This window comes from Blennius ocellaris (assembly GCF_963422515.1).
Source record: "Blennius ocellaris genome assembly, chromosome: 5".
Classification (NCBI taxonomy): domain Eukaryota; kingdom Metazoa; phylum Chordata; class Actinopteri; order Blenniiformes; family Blenniidae; genus Blennius; species Blennius ocellaris.
The window spans coordinates 2,237,809-2,264,515 of NC_137654.1; the positions used below are offsets into that span (position 1 = coordinate 2,237,809).

At 50.5% G+C, this 26,707-nt stretch overlaps 1 protein-coding gene across 2 annotated transcripts in view; it reads right to left on the bottom strand.

The window, feature by feature from the left end:
* Positions 1-2,624: 2,624 nt before the first annotated feature.
* LOC308130677 (protein-serine O-palmitoleoyltransferase porcupine-like) overlaps positions 2,625-26,707 on the bottom strand; it is a 32,293-nt gene continuing 8,210 nt past the window's right edge. For both annotated transcript variants that reach the window (XM_080497102.1, XM_080497103.1), the window contains exons 3-13: positions 22,559-22,751; positions 22,164-22,207; positions 21,237-21,418; positions 21,037-21,167; positions 18,425-18,550; positions 18,018-18,118; positions 17,846-17,922; positions 17,695-17,758; positions 14,271-14,356; positions 4,934-5,044; positions 2,625-4,568 (exon numbers count right to left, since the gene is read on the bottom strand). In XM_080497102.1, the coding sequence (XP_080353228.1) occupies positions 4,470-4,568; positions 4,934-5,044; positions 14,271-14,356; positions 17,695-17,758; positions 17,846-17,922; positions 18,018-18,118; positions 18,425-18,550; positions 21,037-21,167; positions 21,237-21,418; positions 22,164-22,207; positions 22,559-22,751 (1,214 nt within the window). In that variant the 3' untranslated portion in view covers positions 2,625-4,469. The remainder of the gene's footprint in view (positions 4,569-4,933; positions 5,045-14,270; positions 14,357-17,694; positions 17,759-17,845; positions 17,923-18,017; positions 18,119-18,424; positions 18,551-21,036; positions 21,168-21,236; positions 21,419-22,163; positions 22,208-22,558; positions 22,752-26,707) is intronic.

Genomic DNA, 26,707 nt, shown 5'->3' on the forward strand with positions numbered 1-26,707 from the left:
CCAAAGACCTGGAGAACCGAGGAAACCAGACTTCCAACAACGTGAAGAAGATCCTCGCACAAGAGCAACATGGATCAAAACACAAGACCAGAACTAAATCATTTGAAGCCTAATACAAAACTATATGCTCAACTGAGAACAAGTAATAAAGATTAAAGATTTAAAGGAATTAAATTTGCCAATAGTAACAGATGAACACTGCTTTAATAACAGAAAGGAAATAATTAAGGCCATTTTGAATCTCAAGCCCGGCAAGTCCCCAGGAGCAGGACTGTACATTGAAGAATGGTTTAAAACATGTCAGGTCACTTTAACCCCGATTCTGCAGAGGGCCATGAACTGTGTCAGGGTTCGTGAACTCAACTGCACGGCAGACAAGAAGCTCAGTTCAACAGTGTTCTATTCTCAAAAACACAGCAGAAGCAAAGTCAGGCAGTCCAAGAACAAAACAAGAAGGCCGTTGCTGGGCTAATCCCCCGCCGGAGGGCTTTCTATTTTCTCACAAAGCAGCTCTAAGGCAGCACACTTGGTACACTAGAGGGTGTTCCATGGGTCCTAGTAGATAATTATGTAGAATCTGAAAGGGCTTCTTCATAAGCTATGTCAAAATACGTCTCCAGAGCCCAAAAGGTGTTTTTTATGCACTTAGTGACCCTGTGACCTGATATGCAAATGAGGTGTGAAGTTTGGTGACTGTGGGCCCAGGTACTGCTGAGAAATGAGGAGAAATGTTTATATGAAAATACATGTATTGTGCAACCATGACGAGCAAACTTCAGACCCTACCAATCTTCAAGGTCAAGGTCAGGTCACTTGGTGTACTGGAGGTTATCCCTGGAGTGTGTATCATGTGTGTATAAAATTTCAGAGCCCTAGCTCAAAAACCTAGGCCTCCAGAGCCCAAAATGTGTTTTTAAGCACTTCGTGACCCTGTGACCTACTTAATATGCAAATTAGGTCAAGGTCACCATAGTATCCCTTCCCCCTCTGAGATGTATCCACATGTGAAGTTTGGTCACTGTGGGCCCAGGGGTTGACGAGATATAGGTAGAAACGTACGAACGGACGGACGTACGGACGGAGACTGTTTCAAGATCCCCCTTCGGGGCCTATCGGCCACGGCGGGGGATAACCAGAGCAGGCGATAGAGGAGGAAATCCAGGAGGCGAGGTCGGGCAGGCAGAAGGTCAAAAAACACAAAGGCAACACGATTACCTCATGAAGGCGGGTACGAATGGTGTGAGAACTCAGACCAACTGGCAACCAGAGCTACAAGAGAGGAACTAAATACACACTGATGACAATTACAAACAGCTGAGACCTGGAGGAGGAAGCAGGAGAGCACGGGGCGGAGCTAAGGGGGACACAGGGGCGGAGCTAAGGGGAACACAGGGGCGGGCCTAAGGGGGACACAGGGGCGGAGCTAAGGGGGACACAGGGGCGGAGCTAAGGGGGACACAGGAGGGGAGAGAAAACAGGATCATGACAAACTGACAGCTGAAAAGTCCTTGTTCTTGGAGGGAAGCCATTATATGGGTTATTCCAACGGAGGGGAAGGATGAACTGTTACCAGCCAATCAGTGTCCTCAATCAAGATGATAGATGGTTTTTTATTTTATTTATTTATTTATTTGAGCAGTACACATTCTGCTCAAAAGGAGTGGGCTGAAGCAACAACCATTCCAGCCAGACGCTTAGAAGAAGTGTCATAAAGGCGTGAATGGGTTTGTCCAGAACACGCCGGTGGTCCGGTCTCAACCAGCAGGCCTCAGATCTCAGGTCAGATAGTGGAGCCCAGAGTTTACAGTCAAAACACTGACGCTGCAAAGAAGTGGAACAAACTACCAGCATCCAATGTGAACATTTTAAATCAGAGTTAAAGCCTTTTCTCTACTGGGTATGATTGAAGGAGATTTCTGCTCATGTTTTTGATGTAATGTGTTTCTTGATGATTCTAACATTTTTAATGCTGATTGTAAATGTTTTTGCTGTCAATTTTAAAGTTCTTATTGATTTTTAAGCTGTTATTTTAAACGGCGATCATGTAAAGCACATCGAGTTACCTTGTATGAAATGTTCTATACAAATAAATTTGCCTTGCCTTGCCTTGCCTACTGAATGGTGACTCATGAGTCATCACGTTCATTAACTCGTTTAATCATTCTTCCTCCAGCGTCCAGCTGCAGGGAGGAAAACACAAGATGCTACTCAAACATCTGTATAAATATCACATGACCCACTTTGGTCGCCCTGTTAAATCAGCCGTGCTGCGACTTCTGAAAGCACCGAGAACTGTTTCACTGCATGAAGAGGTGTTGGTTCTGTTACACTGATTGAGTTCTATAGATAATGATATATCAGTTTTTAATCATTATTGATAGACAAACTGCTCGATGTGCTACCAGTGTTCCCAACATGATGGAGCCCCACGTTCCCAACATGATGGAGCCCCACGTTCCCAACATGATGGAGCCCCACGTTCCCAACATGATGGAGCCCCACGTTCCCAACACCATGAAGCCCCACGTTCCCACGTTCCCAACATGATGGAGCCCCACGTTCCCAACATGATGGAGCCCCACGTTCCCAACACCTGAACCAGATGGGATTCATACTTTAAGTGACAAACTGCTGAACATTGTTTTATTGCTCACATTTGTTAGCTCAAAGTGTGAAACAAGAGAAGAACTGATTGACTGTCTTTGAAATGCTCCTCATGGGGCCCCATGTTCCCAACATCATGGGGCCCCTATGACCTCGGAGTAAATACAAGCAGCATTAAGCTTGCCAGGTCCCTTTAGGTCCAGTCAGGTCTATTCCGGTCTGGTCAATTCCGGTCAGGCCTGGTCAGGTCCAGTGGGGTTCAGTCTGATCCGTTCAGGTCAGGTCAGGTCAGGTCAGGTCCAGTCCGGTCCGGTCCAGTCGGGTCTGGTCAGGTCAGGTCAGGTCTGTTCTGGTCAGGTCAGGTCAGGTCCAGTCGGGTCAGGTCCAGTCCGGTCTGGTCTGGTCCAGTCGGGTCAGGTCAGATCAGGTCTGTTCTGGTTTGTTCTGGTCAGGTCAGGTCCAGTCCAGTCAGGTCAGGGCCAGTCCGGTCTGGTCTGGTCCAGTCCAGTCGGGTCAGGTCAGATCAGGTCTGTTCTGATCCGGTCAGGTCAAGTCCAGTCCGGTCCGGTCCGGTCCAGTCGGGTCAGGTCCGGTCTGGTCCGGTCCGGTCTGGTCCAGTCCAGTCAGGTCAGGTCAGGTCAGATCAGGTCTGTTCTGGCCAGGTCTGTTCTGGTCAGGTCTGTTTTGCTCAGGTCTGTTCTGGTCAGGTCAGGTCTGTTCAGGTCTGGTCTGGTTTGTTCTGGTCTGTTCTGGTCCGTTCTGGTCAGGTCAGGTCCAGTCCAGTCGGGTCAGGTCAGATCAGGTCTGTTCTGATCCGGTCAGGTCAAGTCCAGTCCGGTCCGGTCCGGTCCGGTCCGGTCCGGTCCGGTCAGGTCAGGTCAGGTCAGGTCTGTTCTGATCCGGTCAGGTCAAGTCCAGTCCAGTCCGGTCCGGTCCGGTCCGGTCCGGTCAGGTCAGGTCTGTTCTGATCCGGTCAGGTCAAGTCCAGTCCGGTCCGGTCCGGTCGGGTCAGGTCCGGTCGGGTCAGGTCAGGTCAGGTCAGGTCAGGTCCAGTCCGGTCCGGTCTGGTCCAGTCCAGTCGGGTCAGGTCAGGTCCAGTCCGGTCCAGTCCAGTCCAGTCCAGTCGGGTCAGGTCAGGTCAGGTCTGTTCTGGTCAGGTCTGTTTTGCTCAGGTCTGTTCTGGTCAGGTCTGGTCAGGTTTGTTCTGGTCTGTTCTGGTCAGGTCTGTTCTGGTCAGGTCTGTTCTGTTCTGGTCAGGTCAGGTCTGGTCTGGTCAGGTCTGTTCTGGTCAGGTCTGTTCTGCTCAGGTCTGTTCAGGTCTGGTCTGGTCAGGTTTGTTCTGGTCTGTTCTGGTCAGGTCTGTTCTGGTCAGGTCTGTTCTGGTCAGGTCTGTTCTGTTCTGGTCAGGTCAGGTCAGGTCAGGTCAGGTCTGGTCAGGTCTGGTCAGGTCTGGTCAGGTCTGGTCTGGTCAGGTCTGGTCTGGTCTGGTCAGGTCAGGTCTGGTCAGGTCAGGTCAGGTCAGGTCAGGTCAGGTCAGGTCTGGTCAGGTCAGGTCAGGTCAGGTCAGGTCTGGTCAGGTCTGGTCTGTTCTGGTCAGGTCTGGTCAGGTCTGGTCTGTTCTGGTCAGGTCTGTTCTGGTCAGGTCTGTTCTGGTCAGGTCTGCCTTCCATTTCTTCTTCTCCAGTTCATTTTGGCTCGTCTTGCAGGATTGTTCCACATGTTGCAGGAAGCCTGTGATGTTTTCCTCCTGAACTTCTTGAGCTCCTCCTTCTTCACATCCAGAACCTGAGGCCAGAACCCCGAGCACGACTCAGCCTCTCCTGGACTCCCGTGAACCCCCGTCATACCAGGTCCACAGAGACTGGCTATATGATCAGGTAGAGAATCCAGCAGGCCAACGTGAGCCAGTGGCTGGCCCAGTTGAGATGGGACCACCTCTGGATGGTGTGGAGGGCCGAGTACCCCTGGAACCGGGAGGACAAGGTCAGCTGCAGAACCACAACCTCCCTTCTCATGGAAGCCCAGACTTTCTTTCATTTTTATCTATTGTAGACTCATTAACTTCCATCACCCGCCTCAGAATAAGTCATTTTTTGGGGGTGGTATATGAACTTGTGATATTTACTACAGTTGCTTCTACACAGTAAATACATGTGTTGTATTGTCTGACTGCTACGTGTAAACTGTATGTACACCTCCATGTTGTCCACTCTATAGATTTGTAAATGTTGCCCAGAGATGGCCAACAACTTCATCCCACTCACTTCTACAGTTCCAGGTTTGACTGTAAACCTTGGAGAAACCGGTGTAGACGGTGCCAGGCGCTCACCTCTTCTACATTGTGCTCATCCAGTCCAGGATCGAACATGGAGCCCAGGTACGTGAGATGGAAGATTGTCACGACACTGAAAACCAACTTCAGGACCGTCACCCAGACCTCCTGAAAATCACACAACGAAAACATCTTGAACATGCCTGGATGATGCATTTCAGTTATTTTGTCCACTTCCGTGGAACAAACACAATCCTTATTGCTGCGAGGGAACATGAAGCCAAACGGAATCAGCTTCATGTGAAGACGCTCAACACCTCCATGTATGGAGGAGGACAACCTGAAGGGGGCGCTGAGGAGGCCTTGAAGAGAGAAACGATGAAGAGCATCCTGATGTCTGCAGTGAAGACATAAGCTGAGACAGACCATCATCACAGGATGATGTAGCAGAAACCAGCAACACGCCCAGTGGATGGACTGAGAGCAGTTTTCCCTTTCATCTGAGGGAGCAGCTGAATGTACCAGCCACACCTGAAGGCTTGAGGTGGATCTGCCTCCTAGTTGCTTCTCACTCAGCACAGAACCACTTCATGGCACTCTGGAAGCATTCAGATTGTTCCTCCACTCGCCAGCCTCCTACCTGGTGCCTCCTGGACATCTAGTCCATGAAGATGAGAAGCCCCAGAGGAGACAAAGCACAAAGCATCTACCTTGAACCAGATCTTCCACAGCAGTGGCCTTGTGCATTATACTGACGCTACTCGGTACCATTCTGCACACTTCAGTTCTCTCAACCTGAGCGCCAACCGCACAGAGGCAACAGCCCCACAACATCCAGGTGTTGAACCATCACCAGTCCAGCTCCAGACTCAAATAACTCCCTCGCACACACGTATCCTTCACCATCTCAGCAGCGTCGGTGGAGCTGAAGCTAATGTTGGAGCTGGAACTGAGGGGAGTCACAGTTGAAGTTGTGCTGGAGCTAAAGCTCAACCAATTATTTATATCATATATATATATATACAATGAACAAACATATTAATGGAACACTTGTTTTTGCTTCCATTTTTCATGAGCTGAACTCAAAGATGTAAAACATTTTCTATATACACAAAAGACCTATTTTTCTCAAATATTGTTCACAAATCTGTTGGTGAGCTCTTCTCCTTTGTCGAGATAATCCGTCCCAGCTCACAGGTGAGGCACATCCAGATGCTGATTAGACAGTATGAATATTGACCAGGTGTCCCTTAGAATGGCCACAATAAAAGGCCAGTTTTGCTTTATTGAGGGGGGGGGGGGGGGGGGGGGGGGGAGGGGGTTAGAACACCAGTCAGTCTCCAGTGTGACCACCAGCTGCCTCCTGCAGTGCAACACATCTCCTTCACATAAGCCCCGTCTCCACCGCACAAAAAGTGCCGGCCTAGACCGGTCTGAACCGCTCCGGTTCACGTGTCAGGACAGGAATGCGGTCTAAACCGCTCCAGACCGCTCCAAAGGCCACCGCTTTTCCGCTCCCCTTCCGTTGGGGTAACAGGACCACGGAACGGGTCTGAGGTTGAGGAGCTGCTTGGTCAGTGATTTACGACACGCCCTCAATATGCTAATGTGCCGGCTGAAGCCTCTGCTGTCAGTGTGGTCAGCTGCGCTCTGGTTGTTTTTATTAGGGACCTCGCCAACGGGTGGGCCCTAGGCCCAGCCAACGGCAGGTCTCTTTTGGATTTCGTCGTCGCCAAAAGTGCGGGCCCTCCGAACCCCCTAAACACGCTCAAAAACTCACCAAATTTGGGAGACTCGTCAAAAGTGTGGCACTCCACAATCTCACGTCAAAAAATTCCCCAAAAATCCAAAAATGGCTCTCTAGCGCCACCTAGAAAATTGCAATCACCCGCCACGGTCCGTAAGAATGTCGTAGAGAAAAATAGCGAATACGAAACTTCTTCGTCTACTCGACCCCTACGACTCACGCGCTCTAACTTTTGACCTAACTACAACAGGAAGCCGGCTATTTGCCTTTCAATGTAAGGTATTCGCCCAAAAAAGGGAAAAAAAGGCAGAAACGGAAAATTTAACTCCTCATAGGGCGAAGGTCGCATCGGTTAAATTGAGATGTACAAAAATAGAGGAGATTGTTTACTACTGAACTCTAGAGGGAAATTTTCTTACCTAGTCCAGTTTAATTTTTATTAGCCGTCCAAGCTCCCCACCCCCTAATCGCCTTTTTGGCTCCTGTCATCCATTAACATGGGGAGACGGAAATTTCTCCCCCAAAATCAACGATTTTGAACTCCCCGAACTACTCTTAACTGTTTGCAAACCGTGACTCTCAGCCACAAACCGAGGGCATCGCCACGTACACGAGACCCTGCCGAACAAGAGGATGTAACATATGTGGGGAAAATTCCAAAACAAGTCCCCAGAATGACGAGTTAAAGCGACACAGTAACATTTTTCTCGTCCGAAATCTTAACACTATAGCGGATGGAGCCAAATCTGCCGTTCCTGCCAAACAGCGCCCCCTGGTGTCCAAAGTTTACCTCTGACTGCTTCCAAACCCACACAGTATTAAAGAGGACAAAAATTCCTACAAAAGTATGGTATTTTTGTCCACATACTCCCCCGATAAGTATAGATTAAGAGCAGTTGTTCGCAAAATCTTCTAATATAATCCTCTCTGCCTCACTCTGACGTCAGAGTGTCCGCGCTCGGCGCAGCTGTGAAATTCTCCACTGTGATTGGTCAGTGCATCACTCCATATATGGGCAGCTTCCTGTAGCTTCAGGCTCATCACTGCTGTGTGATTGACAGCCTGTCATATCCTGCAGTTTGACCTGAGAGTGACCTCACCAATCATTCTCAGGTCAGGTTACTCTCATGTGACCTGACCTCACTCTCATGTCTCATGTTCTCCTGTCATGAGGACATGCAAAACCTGTACGAGACCTGGCCTGAGGCCCTCACATTCATGTCGGTGGAAGTTTGTGAAAAACCTTTATGGCATCATTCACACCTTCGCACACCGCCGACAAAGGCCGGGCCTCCTAGGCCCGGCACTCCACCAGGTCACTCTCATGTCACACACTGACCTCCGTAGGAGGCCTGGCCTGAGGCCATATAATTCATGTCGGTGGAAGTTTTTGAAAAACCTTTATTGTTCCATTAGTGCAGTGTCATTCACACTAGAATTGAAGTAAGACCAGATTTGGGATCGGGGCAACCTGGGGAGTACCACACTGAGATTTTCCGGTGTATCCGCTAGCTTGCGGCATAGCATGCCCGTTAGCATGCTTGTAAACATTGTTCGATTGAGCTGAAATTTGGTAGGTGGCCTAATGGGGGTGCTGCGGTCACAAATCACTAGCTAATTAGCTGGTTCCGACGCCGTTTTTTCAAAATAAAAGTACAAATTTTTTTTTTTTTTTTTATTTGCTTAAATAATATTTTTTTTAATTAACCGTTCATAGCCACCCCCCCGACGGGCAGTCTCGAGGTCCCGACCAATGCTGCTTGCAGCTTTAATTTTCATTTTATTTTCTTTGCTGCTCAACTTTAGTGTTTGTGGTGAAAGAGCGACTTGAGGCAGGGGGAGACCGGGGGGAGGGACTTTGCATGGCGTTGGAGCTTCCTGTTAGCATAGCGCTCGCCGTGGCGCTGATGTGCGTCCGGGACACCGGAGTCTGGAGCTTTGGTCTCCGGCGCTGACCGCGCTCCGGCAGCTCCGCTTCCCAGAGGCGGTCAGCGTTCTGTTCAACCGCGGTCAGTGGCGCTTTATCCATACCCATACCATAATGGTCTGGGCAGGTGTATGGGCCGCTCCATCCACACCATAACCCCACCTCCACCACCTCCACCACGGGCCACTCCATCCACACCATAACCCCACCTCCACCACGGGCCACTCCATCCACACCATAACCCCACCTCCACCATGGGCCACTCCATCCACACCATAACCCCACCTCCACCATGGGCCACTCCATCCACACCATAACCCCACCTCCACCATGGGCCACTCCATCCATACCATAACCCCACCTCCACCATGGGCCACTCCATCCACACCATAACCCCACCTCCACCATGGGCCACTCCATCCATACCATAACCCCACCTCCACCATGGGCCACTCCATCCACACCATAACCCCACCTCCACCATGGGCCACTCCATCCATACCATAACCCCACCTCCACCACGGGCCACTCCATCCACACCATAACCCCACCTCCACCACCTCCACCACGGGCCACTCCATCCACACCATAACCCCACCTCCACCACGGGCCACTCCATCCACACCATAACTCCACCTCCACCATGGGCCACTCCATCCACACCATAACCCCACCTCCACCATGGGCCACTCCATCCACACCATAACCCCACCTCCACCATGGGCCACTCCATCCATACCATAACCCCACCTCCACCATGGGCCACTCCATCCACACCATAACTCCACCTCCACCATGGGCCACTCCATCCACACCATAACTCCACCTCCACCATGGGCCACTCCATCCACACCATAACCCCACCTCCACCATGGGCCACTCCATCCACACCATAACCCCACCTCCACCATGGGCCACTCCATCCACACCATAACCCCACCTCCACCATGGGCCACTCCATCCACACCATAACTCCACCTCCACCATGGACCACTCCATCCACACCATAACTCCACCTCCACCACGGGCCACTCCATCCACAACATAACCCCACCTCCACCATGGACCACTCCATCCACACCATAACCCCACCTCCACCATGGGCCACTCCATCCACACCATAACCCCACCTCCACCATGGGCCACTCCATCCACACCATAACCCCACCTCCACCATGGGCCACTCCATCCACACCATAACCCCACCTCCACCATGGGCCACTCCATCCACACCATAACCCCACCTCCACCATGGGCCACTCCATCCACACCATAACCCCACCTCCACCATGGGCCACTCCATCCACACCATAACCCCACCTCCACCATGGGCCACTCCATCCACACCATAACCCCACCTCCACCATGGGCCACTCCATCCACACCATAACCCCACCTCCACCATGGGCCACTCCATCCATACCATAACCCCACCTCCACCATGGGCCACTCCATCCATACCATAACCCCACCTCCACCATGGACCACTCCATCCACAACACCAGCAAAGCGCTCACCCGCACGACGCCACACAGTCTGTCTGCCATCTGCCCTGAACAGTGAAAACCTGGATTCATCCTTGAAGAGAACACTTGTCCAACGTGCCAGACGCCGTCCAATGTGAGCATTTGTCCAGTCAAGTCGGTTCAGACGAGGAGGAGCAGTCAGGTGGAGACCCTGATGAGGACGAGGAGGAGTCAGGTGGAGACCCTGATGAGGACGAGGAGGAGCAGTCAGGTGGAGACCCTGATGAGGACGAGGAGGAGCAGTCAGGTGGAGACCCTGATGAGGACGAGGAGGAGCAGTCAGGTGGAGACCCTGATGAGGACGAGGAGGAGCAGTCAGGTGGAGACCCTGATGAGGACGAGGAGGAGCAGTCAGGTGGAGACCCTGATGAGGACGAGGAGGAGCAGTCAGGTGGAGACCCTGATGAGGACGAGGAGGAGCAGTCAGGTGGAGACCCTGATGAGGACGAGGAGGAGCAGTCAGGTGGAGACCCTGATGAGGACGAGGAGCAGCAGTCAGGTGGAGACCCTGATGAGGACGAGGAGGAGCAGTCAGGTGGAGACCCTGATGAGGACGAGGAGGAGCAGTCAGGTGGAGACCCTGATGAGGACGAGGAGGAGCAGTCAGGTGGAGACCCTGATGAGGACGAGGAGCAGTCAGGTGGAGACCCTGATGAGGACGAGGAGGAGCAGTCAGGTGGAGACCCTGATGAGGACGAGGAGGAGCAGTCAGGTGGAGACCCTGATGAGGACGAGGAGGAGCAGTCAGGTGGAGACCCTGATGAGGACGAGGAGGAGCAGTCAGGTGGAGACCCTGATGAGGACGAGGAGGAGCAGTCAGGTGGAGACCCTGATGAGGACGAGGAGGAGCAGTCAGGTGGAGACCCTGATGAGGACGAGGAGGAGCAGTCAGGTGGAGACCCTGATGAGGACGAGGAGGAGCAGTCAGGTGGAGACCCTGATGAGGACGAGGAGGAGTCTTTGTACAGAAATTCTTTGGTTCTGCAAAGTGATTGTTGCAGCAGCTGTCCTGGTAGCTGGTCTCAGGCCATCATGGAGGGGGACGTGCTGGGGGACTGGTCTCAGACCATCATGGAGGGGGACATGCTGGGGGACTGGTCTCAGACCATCATGGAGGGGGACATGCTGGGGGGCTGGTCTCAGACCATCATGGAGGGGGACATGCTGGGGGATTGGTCTCAGACCATCATGGAGGGGGACATGCTGGGGGGCTGGTCTCAGACCATCATGGAGGGGGACATGCTGGGGGGCTGGTCTCAGACCATCATGGAGGGGGACATGCTGGGGGGCTGGTCTCAGGCCATCATGGAGGGGGACATGCTGGGGGGCTGGTCTCAGGCCATCATGGAGGGGGACATGCTGGAGGTGGAGGTCCTGGTCTGTGGTTGTGAGGCTGTTAGATGTCCAGCTCAATTCTCTGAAAGGCCTTTGGAGACGACTTATGGTGGAGAAATGAACATTCAATTGACGACAGCAGCTCTGGTGGACGTTCCTGCAGTCAGCAGGCCGATCGGACGCTCCCTCCAAATGTTCAACATCTGTGCTGTGGGATCAAACTGCACATTTCAGAGTGTGTTTTATCGAGGCCACGCTGAGACACACCTGGTCAATAATCATGCTGCTGAGTCAGCATCTGGATCGGCCTCACCTGTGAGCTGGGACGGATTCTCTCGGCAAGCACAAGTGCTCACTAACACATTTAGACATTTATGAACAATATTTGAGAGAAATGGGTGTTTTGTATGTATAGAAAATGTTTTACATCTTTGAGTTTAGCTCATGAAAAATGGAAGCAAAAACAAATGTTGCATTTACATTTTTGTATATATATATACAGTACAGACCAAAAGTTTGGACACACCTTCTCATTCAATGAGTTTCCTTTATTTTCATGACTATTGACATTGTAGATTGACACTGAAGGCATCACAACTATGAATTAACACATGTGGAAATATGTACTTAACAAAAAAGTGTAAAACAACTGAAAATACGCCTTAAATTCTAGTTTCTTCAAAGTCGCCACCTTTTGCTCCGATCACTGCTTCACACACTCTGCATTCTCTTGATGAGCTTCAAGAGGTCGTCACCTGAAATGGTCTTCACTTCACAGGTTGTGCCCTGTCAGGTTTAATAAGTGGGATTTCTTGCCTTATTAATGGGGTTGGGACCATAAGTTGTGTTGTGCAGAAGTCAGGTGGACACACAGCTGATAGTCCCACTGAATAGACTGTTAGAATTTGTATTATGGCAAGAAAAAAGCAGCTAAGTAAAGAAAAATGAGTGGCCGTCATTACTTTAAGAAATGAAGGTCAGTCAGTCCGAAAAACTGGGAAAACTGTGAAAGTGTCCCCAAGTGCAGTCGCAAAGACCATCAAGTGCTACAAAGAAAGTGGCTCACATGAGGACCGGCCCAGGAAAGAAGACCAAGAGTCACCTCTGCTGTGGAGGATCAGTTCATCAGTCACCAGCCTCAGGAATGGCAGGTTAACAGCAGCTCAGATTAGAGAGCAGGTCAAAGCCACACACAGTTCTAGCAGCAGACACGTCTCTAGAACAACTGTTAAGAGGAGACTGTGTGAATCAGGCCTTCATGGAAGAATAGCTGCTAGGAAACCACTGCTAAGGACAGGCAACAAGCAGAAGAGACTTGTTTGGGCTAAAGAACACAAGGAATGGACATTAGACCAGTGGAAATCTGTGCTTTGGTCTGATGAGTCCAAATCTGAGATCTTTAGTTCCAACCACCGTGTCTTTGTGTGACACGGAAAAGGTGAACGATGGACTCTACATGCCTGGTTCCCACCGTGAAGCATGGAGGGGAGGTGTGATGGTGTGGGGGGGCTTTGCTGGTCACACTGTTGGGGATTTATTCAAAAGTGAAGGCCTACTGAACCAGCATGGCGCCACAGCATCTTGCAGCGGCATGCTATTCCATCCGGTTTGCATTTAGTTGGACCATCATTTATTTTTCAACAGGACAATGACCTCAAACACCTCCAGGCTGTGTCAGGGCTATTTGACCAAGAAGGAGGGTGATGGGGTGCTGTGCCAGATGACCTGGCCTCCACAGTCACCGGACCTGAACCCAATCCAGATGTTTGGGCTGAGCTGGACCGGACCTGAACCCAATCCAGATGTTTGGGCTGAGCTGCACCGGACCTGAACCCAATCCAGATGTTTGGGCTGAGCTGCACCGGACCTGAACCCAATCCAGATGTTTGGGCTGAGCTGCACCGGACCTGAACCCAATCCAGATGTTTGGGGTGAGCTGGACCGGACCTGAACCCAATCCAGATGTTTGGGCTGAGCTGGACTGCAGAGTGAAGGCAAAAGGGCCAACAAGTGCTGAGCATGTCTGGGAACTCCTTTAAGACGGTTGGAAGAACATTTCAGGTGACGACCTCTTGAAGCTCATCAAGAGAATGCAGAGTGTGTGCAAAGCAGTGATCAAAGCAAAAGGTGGCTACTTTGAAGAACCTAGAATATAAGGCGTATTTTCAGTTTCACACTTTTTTGTTAAGTATATAATTCCACATGTGTTAATTCATAGTTGTGATGCCTTCAGTGTGAGTCTACAATTTTCATAGTCATGAAAATAAAGAAAACTCTTTGAATGAGAAGGTGTGTCCAAACTTTTGGTCTGTACTGTATATATATATATATATACATATATATATATATATATATATGTTAATTTTACCGTTATGAATTCACACATTCAAAAATGAAGGAAAGTTAAGCCAAAAAGAATGTTTTGTTTCTTCACTGATGGGATCCACATTGATTCCACTCACTGCGACCACTTTGTGTTTGAAGTATTGTTCTTAGAACATCAGCAGGTAGAGAACGACAGACATGCACCTTCATGAACAGGAAAGTTGAGGTTCTCGCTATCAAACTGCTAAGGAATCTTGCTATTTATACAAAAGTTTTAGGAGTGTTGCTTTATGAATTACAACACAACCTGTCAACCTCAATTACAATTTCATAAGTCTATTTTTGCCAAGCTTAATTTTTTAACGTCATTGGTTTTTCACTAAAGTGAATGACCACAGCTGGACTACAACCCTTGGTCTCCGTTGGCTAAAACAACAGTCAAATGATCAAGAACAACTACTAAGCATTTTGCCAAAAAGGCTAAAAGTACATTAAAACAGGCTGTCAAACCCCGCCAGTGAGCGGAGGCTGTACCTTCTTGTGCTGATGGCCACAGTCAGGATTGCAGGGCCGAGACAGGATGCAGGCGCTGAGGATTGAAGCAAGCTTCTTCCTCAGAACTGGAAACAACATGAGAAGCATGAAGACCAAATGAGATGAGACCGACTGTGCTGGCAGTTCTTTAACGTGGCCACAAACAACAGAACACAACACACTTCACACACACATAACGGAAATGTTAAATGGAAACAGGAAACTGTAGCCAATTAAAAATGTTAAAAAAAAAATCATAATAAAATAAATATATATATATATATAATGTGTGTGTATGCATACACTGTATGTAAACAAGCTGTGGTAAACTCATGATGCATGAAGTCAGGATTGTGCTGCGATTGTTGATGAGATGAGGTCACATGTCCTGAAGTTTCCAAAGGAGCACACGGAGCCGTGAGGAGGCGACAGCCTCTATAATCCAGCCTCTATAATCCTGCCTCTATAATCCAGTCTCTAAAATCCTGCCTCTATAATCCAGTCTCTATAATCCTGCCTCTATAATCCAGTCTCTATAATCCAGTCTCTATAATCCTGCCTCTATAATCCAGTCTCTAAAATCCTGCCTCTATAATCCTGCCTCTATAATCCAGCCTCTATAATCCAGTCTCTAAAATCCTGCCTCTATAATCCAGCCTCTATAACCCAGCCTCTATAATCCAGTCTCTAAAATCCAGCCTCTATAATCCTGCCTCTATAATCCAGTCTCTATAATCCAGCCTCTATAATCCTGCCTCTATAATCCAGTCTCTAAAATCCTGCCTCTATAATCCAGCCTCTATAATCCAGCCTCTATAATCCAGCCTCTATAATCCAGCCTCTATAATCCAGTCTCTAAAATCCTGCCTCTATAATCTAGCCTCTTTAATCCAGCCTCTATAATCCAGTCTCTATAATCCTGCCTCTATAATCCAGTCTCTATAATCCTGCCTCTATAATCCAGTCTCTAAAATCCTGCCTCTAAAATCCAGTCTCTAAAATCCAGCCTCTTTAATCCAGCCTCTTTAATCCAGCCTCTTTAATCCAGCCTCTACAGTCCAGTCTCTAAAATCCTGCCTCTATAATCCAGTCTCTATAATCCAGCCTCTATAATCCAGTCTCTATAATCCAGCCTCTATAATCCAGTCTCTATAATCCTGCCTCTATAATCCAGTCTCTATAATCCAGCCTCTATAATCCTGCCTCTATAATCCAGTCTCTAAAATCCTGCCTCTAAAATCCAGTCTCTAAAATCCTGCCTCTATAATCTAGCCTCTTTAATCCAGCCTCTATAATCTAGCCTCTTTAATCCAGCCTCTATAATCTAGCCTCTTAAATCCAACCTCTATAATCTAGCCTCTACAGTCCAGTCTCTATAATCCAGCCTCTATAATCTAGCCTCTTTAATCCAGCCTCTATAATCTAGCCTCTTTAATCCAACCTCTATAATCTAGCCTCTACAGTCCAGTCTCTATAATCCAGCCTCTATAATCTAGCCTCTTTAATCCAGCCTCTATAATCTAGCCTCTACAGTCCAGTCTCTATAATCCAGCCTCTACAGTCCAGTCTCTATAATCCAGCCTCTATAATCTAGCCTCTACAATCCAGTCTCTACATTACAGTCTCTACAATCCAGTCTCTACATTACAGTCTATATAATCCAGCCTCTACAGTCCAGCCTCTACAGTCCAGCCTCTACAGTCCAGTCTCTACAGTCCAGCCTGGACAGTCCAGCCTCTACAGTCCAGCCTCTACAGTCCAGCCTCTACAGTCCAGCCTGGACAGTCCAGCCTGTACAGTCCAGCCTCTACAGTCCAGCCTCTATAGTCCAGTCTCTACAGTCCAGCCTCTACAGTCCAGCCTGGACAGTCCAGCCTCTACAGTCCAGTCTCTACAGTCCAGCCTCTACAGTCCAGCCTCTACAGTCCAGCCTCTACAGTCCAGCCTCTATAGTCCAGTCTCTACAGTCCAGCCTCTACAGTCCAGCCTGGACAGTCCAGCCTCTACAGTCCAGCCTCTACAGTCCAGCCTGGACAGTCCAGCCTCTACAGTCCAGCCTCTACAGTCCAGCCTGGACAGTCCAGCCTCTACAGTCCAGCCTCTACAGTCCAGCCTGGACAGTCCAGCCTCTACAGTCCAGCCTCTATAGTCCAGTCTCTACAGTCCAGCCTCTACAGTCCAGCCTGGACAGTCCAGCCTCTACAGTCCAGCCTCTACAGTCCAGCCTCTACAGTCCAGCCTCTACAGTCCAGTTTGGACAGTCCAGTTTGGACAGTCCAGTCTCTACAGTCCAGCCTCTACAGTCCAGCCTCTACAGTCCAGCCTCTACAGTCTAGCCTGGACAGTCCAGCCTCTACAGTCCAGCCTCTACAGTCCAGCCTCTATAGTCCAGCCTCTACAGTCCAGCCTCTACAGTCCAGCCTCTACAGTCCAGCCTAGACAGTCCAGCCTGGACAGTCCAGCCTAGACAGTCCAGCCTGGACAGTCCAGCCTGGACAGTCCAGCCTCTACAGTCCAGCCTCTACAGTCCAGCCTCTACAGTCCAGCCTCTACAGTCCAGCCTGGACAGTCCAGCCTGGACAGTCCAGCCTCTACAGTCCAGCCTCTACAGTCCAGCCTGGACAGTCCAGCTTGGACAGTCCAGCCTGGACAGTCCAGCCTCTACAGTCCAGCCTGGACAGTCCAGCCTCTACAGTCCAGCCTCTACAGTCCAGCCTGGACAGTCCAGCTTGGACAGTCCAGCCTGGACAGTCCAGCCTCTACAGTCCAGCCTGGACAGTCCAGCCTCTACAGTCCAGCCTCTACAGTCCAGCCTCTACAGTCCAGCCTAGACAGTCCAGCCTGGACAGTCCAGCCTGGACAGTCCAGCCTCTACAGTCCAGCCTAGACAGTCCAGCCTGGACAGTCCAGCCTAGACAGTCCAGCCTAGACAGTCCAGCCTAGACAGTCCAGCCTAGACAGTCCAGCCTAGACAGTCCAGCCTCTACAGTCCAGTCTCTACAGTCCAGCCTCGACAGTCCAGCCTGGACAGTCCAGCCTGGACTGTCCAGCCTCTACAGTCCAGCCTGGACAGTCCAGCCTAGACAGTCCAGCCTGGACAGTCCAGCCTGTAGCCTGGAGACGGTGGTCAATGCGGCTCTGCAGCCACATGTGGTCCACAGAACTTGTCAAGGATCTTCCAGTTCTCAAGTTTCAGCGACTTTATCAGTTTTCAGCCATTTCAGCTTTTTATCCTTAAAGGCGTCTTAAAAGTCCAGCAACTGAACAAATGTTATGTGTTCCTCTTTATCAGTCCGCTTTGGCCCGGATAATCTGATGTGCACATGCAATAAGATCAGAATTATTATTTTTTTCCACATCAGGCAACATTAACCCTCAGCTTGATCAGAGACATTGAGATCCAATCGGATCAGTCGTTCCTCACCATGTTCCACATACGTGATGAATCCCAGAGAGAGCAGAACGGCTCCCAGATGGAAACTCAGGCCCTGTGAACAGTCAGCAGGCCGTCAGCAGCTCACACACACTCTGCTTCAACAAGCATCCTGAATAGAAGAAGCAATACTCTCACTGACATGCAGCAAGGCGCTGGCTGTGTACGTCACCAGGATTCCTGACAAGGTTCCCAGTTTGATGGCATTTTTAAAAACATCTGGTGAAAGAGGCAGAGCACACAGTGATCAAGCCACACGGTTGAACATCTGGACCTGCTAGTGTGAGAGCTAGGTGCTGAGGGACGGAGCTCACAGGTCTTCAGCCATTGGGACATGGGGATGTTCCAGGACGTCACCACCAGCACCATGGAGCGGGGAGCTTCCACACTGAGAGGCTTCACCACTCTCAGGTCCCTGCAGGACACGTTGACACACTGATGCACTGACACACATCACGGTATCAGAACATCACACACACACGTGTACTGTACTGCAGTAATACTGTCCGAGGGCCCTTGCTTCCTGGAACAGAGGTTAGTGAAAAGAACTTCATGCAGACTGATGTTATTCTTGCTGTGTCGGTGATGCGCCATTACAAAGTGTAACTTTAGAACGTCTTGTTCTAAAACAATGTGCATCCATAGAACTTGACCAATGTCAGTGTTTGACCAACACTAGATGATGTGTGCAGCTGTGGAGCCACATCCTTCACCAACTCACCACAGGACCTGGTCTTTGTCCTCAGTGAAGCCGGCTCCAGCCAGCATGCTGGTCCCTTCACTCAGGTGGCCCACGAAGTAGTTACTGAAGTGGAAGGACACTGCGTTCTCGTAGGCGTCCAGCCATCTGCAACACAACGGAGGCCGGAGCTGTGAGCCGCGAACACACAAGCTTCCAACTGGATGGAGACCAAGTGTGTGTGTGTGTGTGTGTGTGTGCAGGACTGTACGTTAGGGAATCCCCCCATGGTTCTACCAGATCCCAGTTCTCACTGTATGTTCCACTAAGGTCTGACGGTTCTACCAGCAGGCTGAGAGCTTCACTGTGAACCTGCAGTGGAGTGAATCCTGTCCCCCAGGCCAGCAGCGCCCCCCAGAGGCTCCAGGCGGCCCCCCTGGCCCAATGAGGCTGTGAGGAATCCTCCAAGGATCCAGGAAGGTTCAAGGGACTAATCCAGACCGTGTTCTGCTCGTAACAACGAGATGAATCTTCGGTTCTGTTCTGTGGTTCCACATGTTCTCCGTCACCGGAGCCCACTTCCTCCACCAGCTTCTGACACTGGGACCAGGCTGGGAGGAGCAGGCTCCGATCCGGTTCCCAGGACTCCGGCTGATTCACAGAATGCACAGAATGTGTGATTTGGTCTTTGTTTGAAGATCCTTGTTGTTGTGAGGGAAACCTGCTGCTCAGGTGGCTAACCCTAACCCTAACCCTGCTGCTCAGGTGGCTAATCCTAACCCTAACCCTAACCCTAACCCTGCTGCTCAGGTGGCTAACCCTAACCCTAACCCTGCTGCTCAGGTGGCTAATCCTAACCCTAACCCTAACCCTAACCCTGCTGCTCAGGTGGCTAACCCTAACCCTAACCCTGCTGCTCAGGTGGCTAATCCTAACCCTAACCCTGCTGCTCAGGTGGCTAATCCTAATCCTAACCCTAACCCTAACCCTGCTGCTCAGGTGGCTAATCCTAACCCTAACCCTGCTGCTCAGGTGGCTAACCCTAACCCTAACCCTGCTGGTCAGGTGGCTAACCCTAACCCTAACCCTAACCCTGCTGCTCAGGTGGCTAACCCTAACCCTGCTGCTCAGGTGGCTAATCCTAACCCTAACCCTAACCCTGCTGCTCAGGTGGCTAACCCTAACCCTAACCCTGCTGCTCAGGTGGCTAATCCTAACCCTAACCCTAACCCTAACCCTGCTGCTCAGGTGGCTAACCCTAACCCTAACCCTGCTGCTCAGGTGGCTAACCCTAACCCTAACCCTAACCCTGCTGCTCAGGTGGCTAACCCTAACCCTAACCCTAACCCTAACCCTGCTGCTCAGGTGGCTAACCCTAACCCTAACCCTGCTGCTCAGGTGGCTAACCCTAACCCTAACCCTAACCCTGCTGCTCAGGTGGCTAACCCTAACCCTAACCCTGCTGCTCAGGTGGCTAACCCTAACCCTAACCCTGCTGCTCAGGTGGCTAATCCTAACCCTAACCCTGCTGCTCAGGTGGCTAACCCTAACCCTAACCCTGCTGCTCAGGTGGCTAACCCTAACCCTAACCCTAACCCTGCTGCTCAGGTGGCTAACCCTAACCCTAACCCTGCTGCTCAGGTGGCTAACCCTAACCCTAACCCTGCTGCTCAGGTGGCTAATCCTAACCCTAACCCTAACCCTGCTGCTCAGGTGGCTAACCCTAACCCTAACCCTGCTGCTCAGGTGGCTAACCCTAACCCTAACCCTGCTGCTCAGGTGGCTAACCCTAACCCTAACCCTACTGCTCAGGTGGCTAACCCTAACCCTAACCCTACTGCTCAGGTGGCTAACCCTAACCCTAACCCTGCTGCTCAGGTGGCTAACCCTAACCCTAACCCTAACCCTGTTGCTCAGGTGGCTAACCCTAACCCTAACCCTGCTGCTCAGGTGGCTCGAGGCGTCTGAAGACATGAAGCAGCTCAAGGCCCAACAAGGTGATCAAAATTAATGTGCGATCAAGACTTTGGTATTTCTTTCAATCCCTCACAAACATGATCCCTTAAGCACAATTCAGGTCCGGAGATAAATATATACAGTGGCTGGATTTGGGCAAGCAAGAGACCAAGGCTGAGTTGAAAACACTTCGACTAGATCAAGAGGAGGGCGACTAACCCAACCCTGTAATGCAAGACAATACTTCAGGTTGTCCCCCATGTCAGGGAAGGTGGACAGTTGTTGAGAACAATATAGAAAATTAACACAATTTAGAGAAAAGGGACCAAATTACATCAAGGAAGTCAAAATGAAATGATACAAATATTGAATAATTGGGGTAAAATGGTTGAGGTGTATAATCTGGAAAGTGACCAACCAACCAACCATCATGTTGATAAACCTGCAACCCTACAGCAGCCGACTCAAGTCTGAATAGACAACTAGTCTAAAAGACAAACTAGATCAAGTGAGCACATTGTTAAAAAAGAAGCTGTTTAGCGTTGTGCCAGCCAAACCCTGAAGGAAAGAGTGGAAGCCTGAGGTCACGAAGGATCTCCGCTAAAGGACAGAGACAGTAGATAGTATGTGGTCAATGCAGCGGCTTCGCTCAAACACCCACTGGATAGAAGCTGGACTTCCATGAGAGGGAATCTTACTTTTGTGTGGCCGAGTTCCCCTGGATGGGGATGAAGACGGAGAAGAAGTAGGGGGCGATGCAGGTGGACACCAGCAGGCACAGGTGACTCTTCAGGAGGCAGAGGGAGCAGGTCCACAGCCACGCCCAGGTCTGACGAGCACACCTCCACGTTAACGCACGGCAGGGCTCAAACACACCAGGAGGAAGCCCACCACTCACCAGCTTTGTGCCATTCACTGCATTGACATAAGAGGAGAAGCTGATCCAGGGACCAAAGACGGCAGTGCCCACGAACAGCAGGTAGCCCAGGAACTCCGCTGCCGACGGGAGGCTGCCCAGGGAGCCCCGGTCCAGGTCGAAGGCCACAGAGATGGCCTTCATAGCAATCACCATCTGAGAGCCTCACACACACACACACACACACACACACACACACACACACACACACACACACACACACACACACACACACACACACACACACACACACACACACACACACACACACACACACACACACACACACACACACACACACACACACACACACACACACACACACCATTGACTTTCAGCCATTTGAACTGTGGATCCTTTCAAGCTCTATAGAAATCTGCCTGTCGGTCTCCGCCTGCACTGCGCTACCATCTGCCTTACTCTCGTGGTACCATGTGCCAATGTTTACATTGGATTTATCGCTATGGCTCCAAGAGGCAAGCATCTATCTATCTATCTATCTATCTATCTATCTATCTATCTATCTATCTATCTATCTATCTATCTATCTATCTATCTATCTATCTATCTATCTATCTATCTATCTATCTATCCATCCATCCATCTATCTATCTATCTATCTATCTATCTATCCATCTATCTATCTATCTATCTATCTATCTATCCATCTATCTATCTATCCATCTATCTATCTATCCATCTATCTATCTATCCATCTATCTATCTATCCATCTATCCATCTATCTATCTGTCTATCTGTCTATCTATTGAGTTCATTTCATTTATCGTCCGACTAATTGACTGACTGACTATCACCTCGTTACCACTCAAACAGAGAGTGAGAAGTCAGCAGTACCACGAAAATCAAGAGAGGAAATCCTGAAGAAAAAGGTCATTTGTGATATTTACCTCTTATTTTATGCCACGACACCATGTCGATTAAATGCAACTCTCTGAAATGAAAGAACAACTCACATTGCAGACATTGAATTAAGCACAGAAGCACAAACTACATAGAAATTGTTTCATTCTGAAGTGGCAAAAAAAGCCAAAGTAGCGAGGAAAGTGTCAGCAGTGAAAATGTGTTTTTGGACTAAACTAAAAGAATGTTAGAGAGCGGCAGAGGACTGCATGTGGATTGTTTCTGTTCCTTTATCCACAACATGCAGGACAGAAAACACTGGAAAAGCTCAAAAGGCAAATGAAAAACCATTCAATTGGAATATTCCACAGGATGAGTACATGAAGAATGTGTTGTATAATAAACAGGTTACAGGTGTGTGTGTGTGATGAATTGTTCTCACCCTACGAGGAGGTAGAGCAGGATGCCAGCCGACAGGAAGAGGCCTCTGCAGCGGGAGTGAGGGCTGAGCAGCAGCAGCAGGTAGCAGCCCACAGCCAGCAGCAGCATCCAGAGCGTGAGCTGCTCAAAGAAGCAGAAGAGCCCCCAGAGCCCCGTCAGCACCGACAGCAGGTGCTTCAGAGGAGACGCCACGTCTGAGCACGCCACCGGCCACAGGTCACCGGCCACAGGTCACAGGTCACCGGCCACAGGTCACCGGCCACAGGTCACAGGCCACAGGTCCGTCCGCCACGAGCATGGAAGAAGAGCACAACACTCATTGTAGAGGGAGGGAAACATCCCACATTCAACCACTACCACGTCAACCACTACCACGTCAACCACTACCACGTCAACCACTACCACGTCAACCACTACCACGTCAACCACTGCCACGTCATCCACTACCACATGAACCACTACCACGTCAACCACTACCACGTCAACCACTACCACATGAACCACTACCACGTCAACCACTACCACGTCAACCACTACCACATGAACCACTACCACATGAACCACTACCACGTCAACCACTACCACGTCAACCACTACCACATGAACCACTACCACGTCAACCACTACCACGTCAACCACTACCACGTCAACCACTGCCACGTCATCCACTACCACATGAACCACTACCACGTCAACCACTACCACGTCAACCACTACCACGTCAACCACTGCCACGTCATCCACTACCACATGAACCACTACCACGTCAACCACTACCACGTCAACCACTACCACATGAACCACTACCACGTCAACCACTACCACGTCAACCACTACCACGTCAACCACTACCACGTCAACCACTACCACGTCAACCACTGCCACGTCATCCACTACCACATGAACCACTACCACGTCAACCACTACCACGTCAACCACTACCACGTCAACCACTACCACATGAACCACTACCACGTCAACCACTACCACGTCAACCACTACCACATGAACCACTACCACGTCAACCACTACCACGTCAACCACTACCACGTCAACCACTACCACGTCAACCACTACCACGTCAACCACTACCACGTCAACCACTACTACGTGAACCACTACCACGTCAACCACTACCACGTCAACCACTACCACGTCAACCACTACCACGTCAACCACTGCCACGTCAACCACTACCACGTCAACCACTACCACATGAACCACTACCACGTCAACCACTACCACGTCAACCACTACCACGTCAACCACTACCACGTCAACCACTACCACATGAACCACTACCACGTCAACCACTACCACGTCAACCACTACCACATGAACCACTACCACATGAACCACTACCACGTCAACCACTACCACGTCAACCACTACCACATGAACCACTACCACATGAACCACTACCACGTCAACCACTACCACGTCAACCACTACCACGTGAACCACTACCACGTCAACCACTACCACATGAACCACTACCACGTCAACCACTACCACGTCAACCACTACCACATGAACCACTACCACGTCAACCACTACCACGTCAACCACTACCACGTCAACCACTACCACGTCAACCACTACCACGTCAACCACTACCACATGAACCACTACCACGTCAACCACTACCACGTCAACCACTACCACGTCAACCACTACCACGTCAACCACTACCACGTCAACCACTGCCACGTCATCCACTACCACATGAACCACTACCACGTCAACCACTACCACGTGAACCACTACCACGTCAACCACTACCACGTCAACCACTACCACATGAACCACTACCACGTCAACCACTACCACGTCAACCACTACCACGTCAACCACTACCACGTGAACCACTACCACGTCAACCACTACCACGTCAACCACTACCACATGAACCACTACCACGTCAACCACTACCACGTCAACCACTACCACATGAACCACTACCACGTCAACCACTACCACGTCAACCACTACCACGTAAACCACTGCCACGTCATCCACTACCACATGAACCACTACCACGTCAACCACTACCACATGAACCACTACCACGTCAACCGCTACCACGTCAACCACTACCACGTCAACCACTACCACGTCAACCACTGCCACGTCATCCACTGCCACGTCATCCACTACCACATGAACCACTACCACGTCAACCACTACCACGTCAACCACTACCACGTCAACCACTACCACATGAACCACTACCACGTCAACCACTACCACGTCAACCACTACCACGTGAACCACTACCACGTGAACCACTACCACGTCAACCACTACCACGTCAACCACTACCACGTGAACCACTACCACGTCAACCACTACCACATGAATCACTACCACGTCCACCACTACCACGTCCACCACTACCACGTGAACCACTACCACGTGAACCACTACCACGTCAACCACTACCACATGAACCACTACCACATGAACCACTACCACATGAACCACTACCACGTCAACCACTACCACGTCAACCACTACCACGTCAACCACTACCACGTCAACCACTACCACGTCAACCACTACCACATGAACCACTACCACGTCAACCACTACCACGTCAACCACTACCACGTGAACCACTACCACGTCAACCACTACCACGTCAACCACTGCCACGTCATCCACTACCACATGAACCACTACCACGTCAACCACTACCACGTCAACCACTACCACATGAACCACTACCACGTCAACCACTACCACGTCAACCACTACCACGTCAACCACTACCACATGAACCACTACCACGTCAACCACTACCACGTCAACCACTACCACGTCAACCACTACCACGTCAACCACTACCACATGAACCACTACCACGTCAACCACTACCACGTCAACCACTACCACATGAACCACTACCACGTCAACCACTACCACGTCAACCACTACCACGTCAACCACTACCACGTCAACCACTGCCACGTCAACCACTGCCACGTCATCCACTACCACATGAACCACTACCACGTCAACCACTACCACGTCAACCACTACCACATGAACCACTACCACGTCAACCACTACCACGTCAACCACTACCACGTCAACCACTACCACGTCAACCACTGCCACGTCAACCACTGCCACGTCATCCACTACCACATGAACCACTACCACGTCAACCACTACCACGTCAACCACTACCACGTCAACCACTACCACGTCAACCACTACCACGTCAACCACGACCACGTCAACCACTACCACGTGAACCACTACCACGTGAACCACTACCACGTGAACCACTACCACTTGAACCACTACCACGTCAACCACTACCACATGAATCACTACCACGTCCACCACTACCACGTCCACCACTACCACGTCCACCACTACCACGTGAACCACTACCACGTGAACCACTACCACATGAACCACTACCACATGAACCACTACCACGTCAACCACTACCACGTCAACCACTACCACATGAACCACTACCACGTCAACCACTACCACGTCAACCACTGCCACATGAACCACTGCCACGTCAACCACTACCACGTCAACCACTACCACGTCAACCACTGCCACGTCATCCACTACCACATGAACCACTACCACGTCAACCACTACCACGTCAACCACTACCACGTCAACCACTACCACGTCAACCACTACCACATGAACCACTACCACGTCAACCACTACCACGTCAACCACTGCCACGTCATCCACTACCACATGAACCACTACCACGTCAACCACTACCACGTCAACCACTACCACGTCAACCACTACCACATGAACCACTACCACGTCAACCACTACCACGTCAACCACTACCACGTCAACCACTACCACGTCAACCACTACCACGTCAACCACTACCACGTCAACCACTACCACGTCAACCACTACCACGTCAACCACTACCACGTCAACCACTGCCACGTCATCCACTACCACATGAACCACTACCACGTCAACCACTACCACGTCAACCACTACCACATGAACCACTACCACGTCAACCACTACCACGTCAACCACTACCACGTCAACCACTGCCACGTCAACCACTACCACATGAACCACTACCACGTCAACCACTACCACGTCAACCACTACCACGTCAACCACTACCACATGAACCACT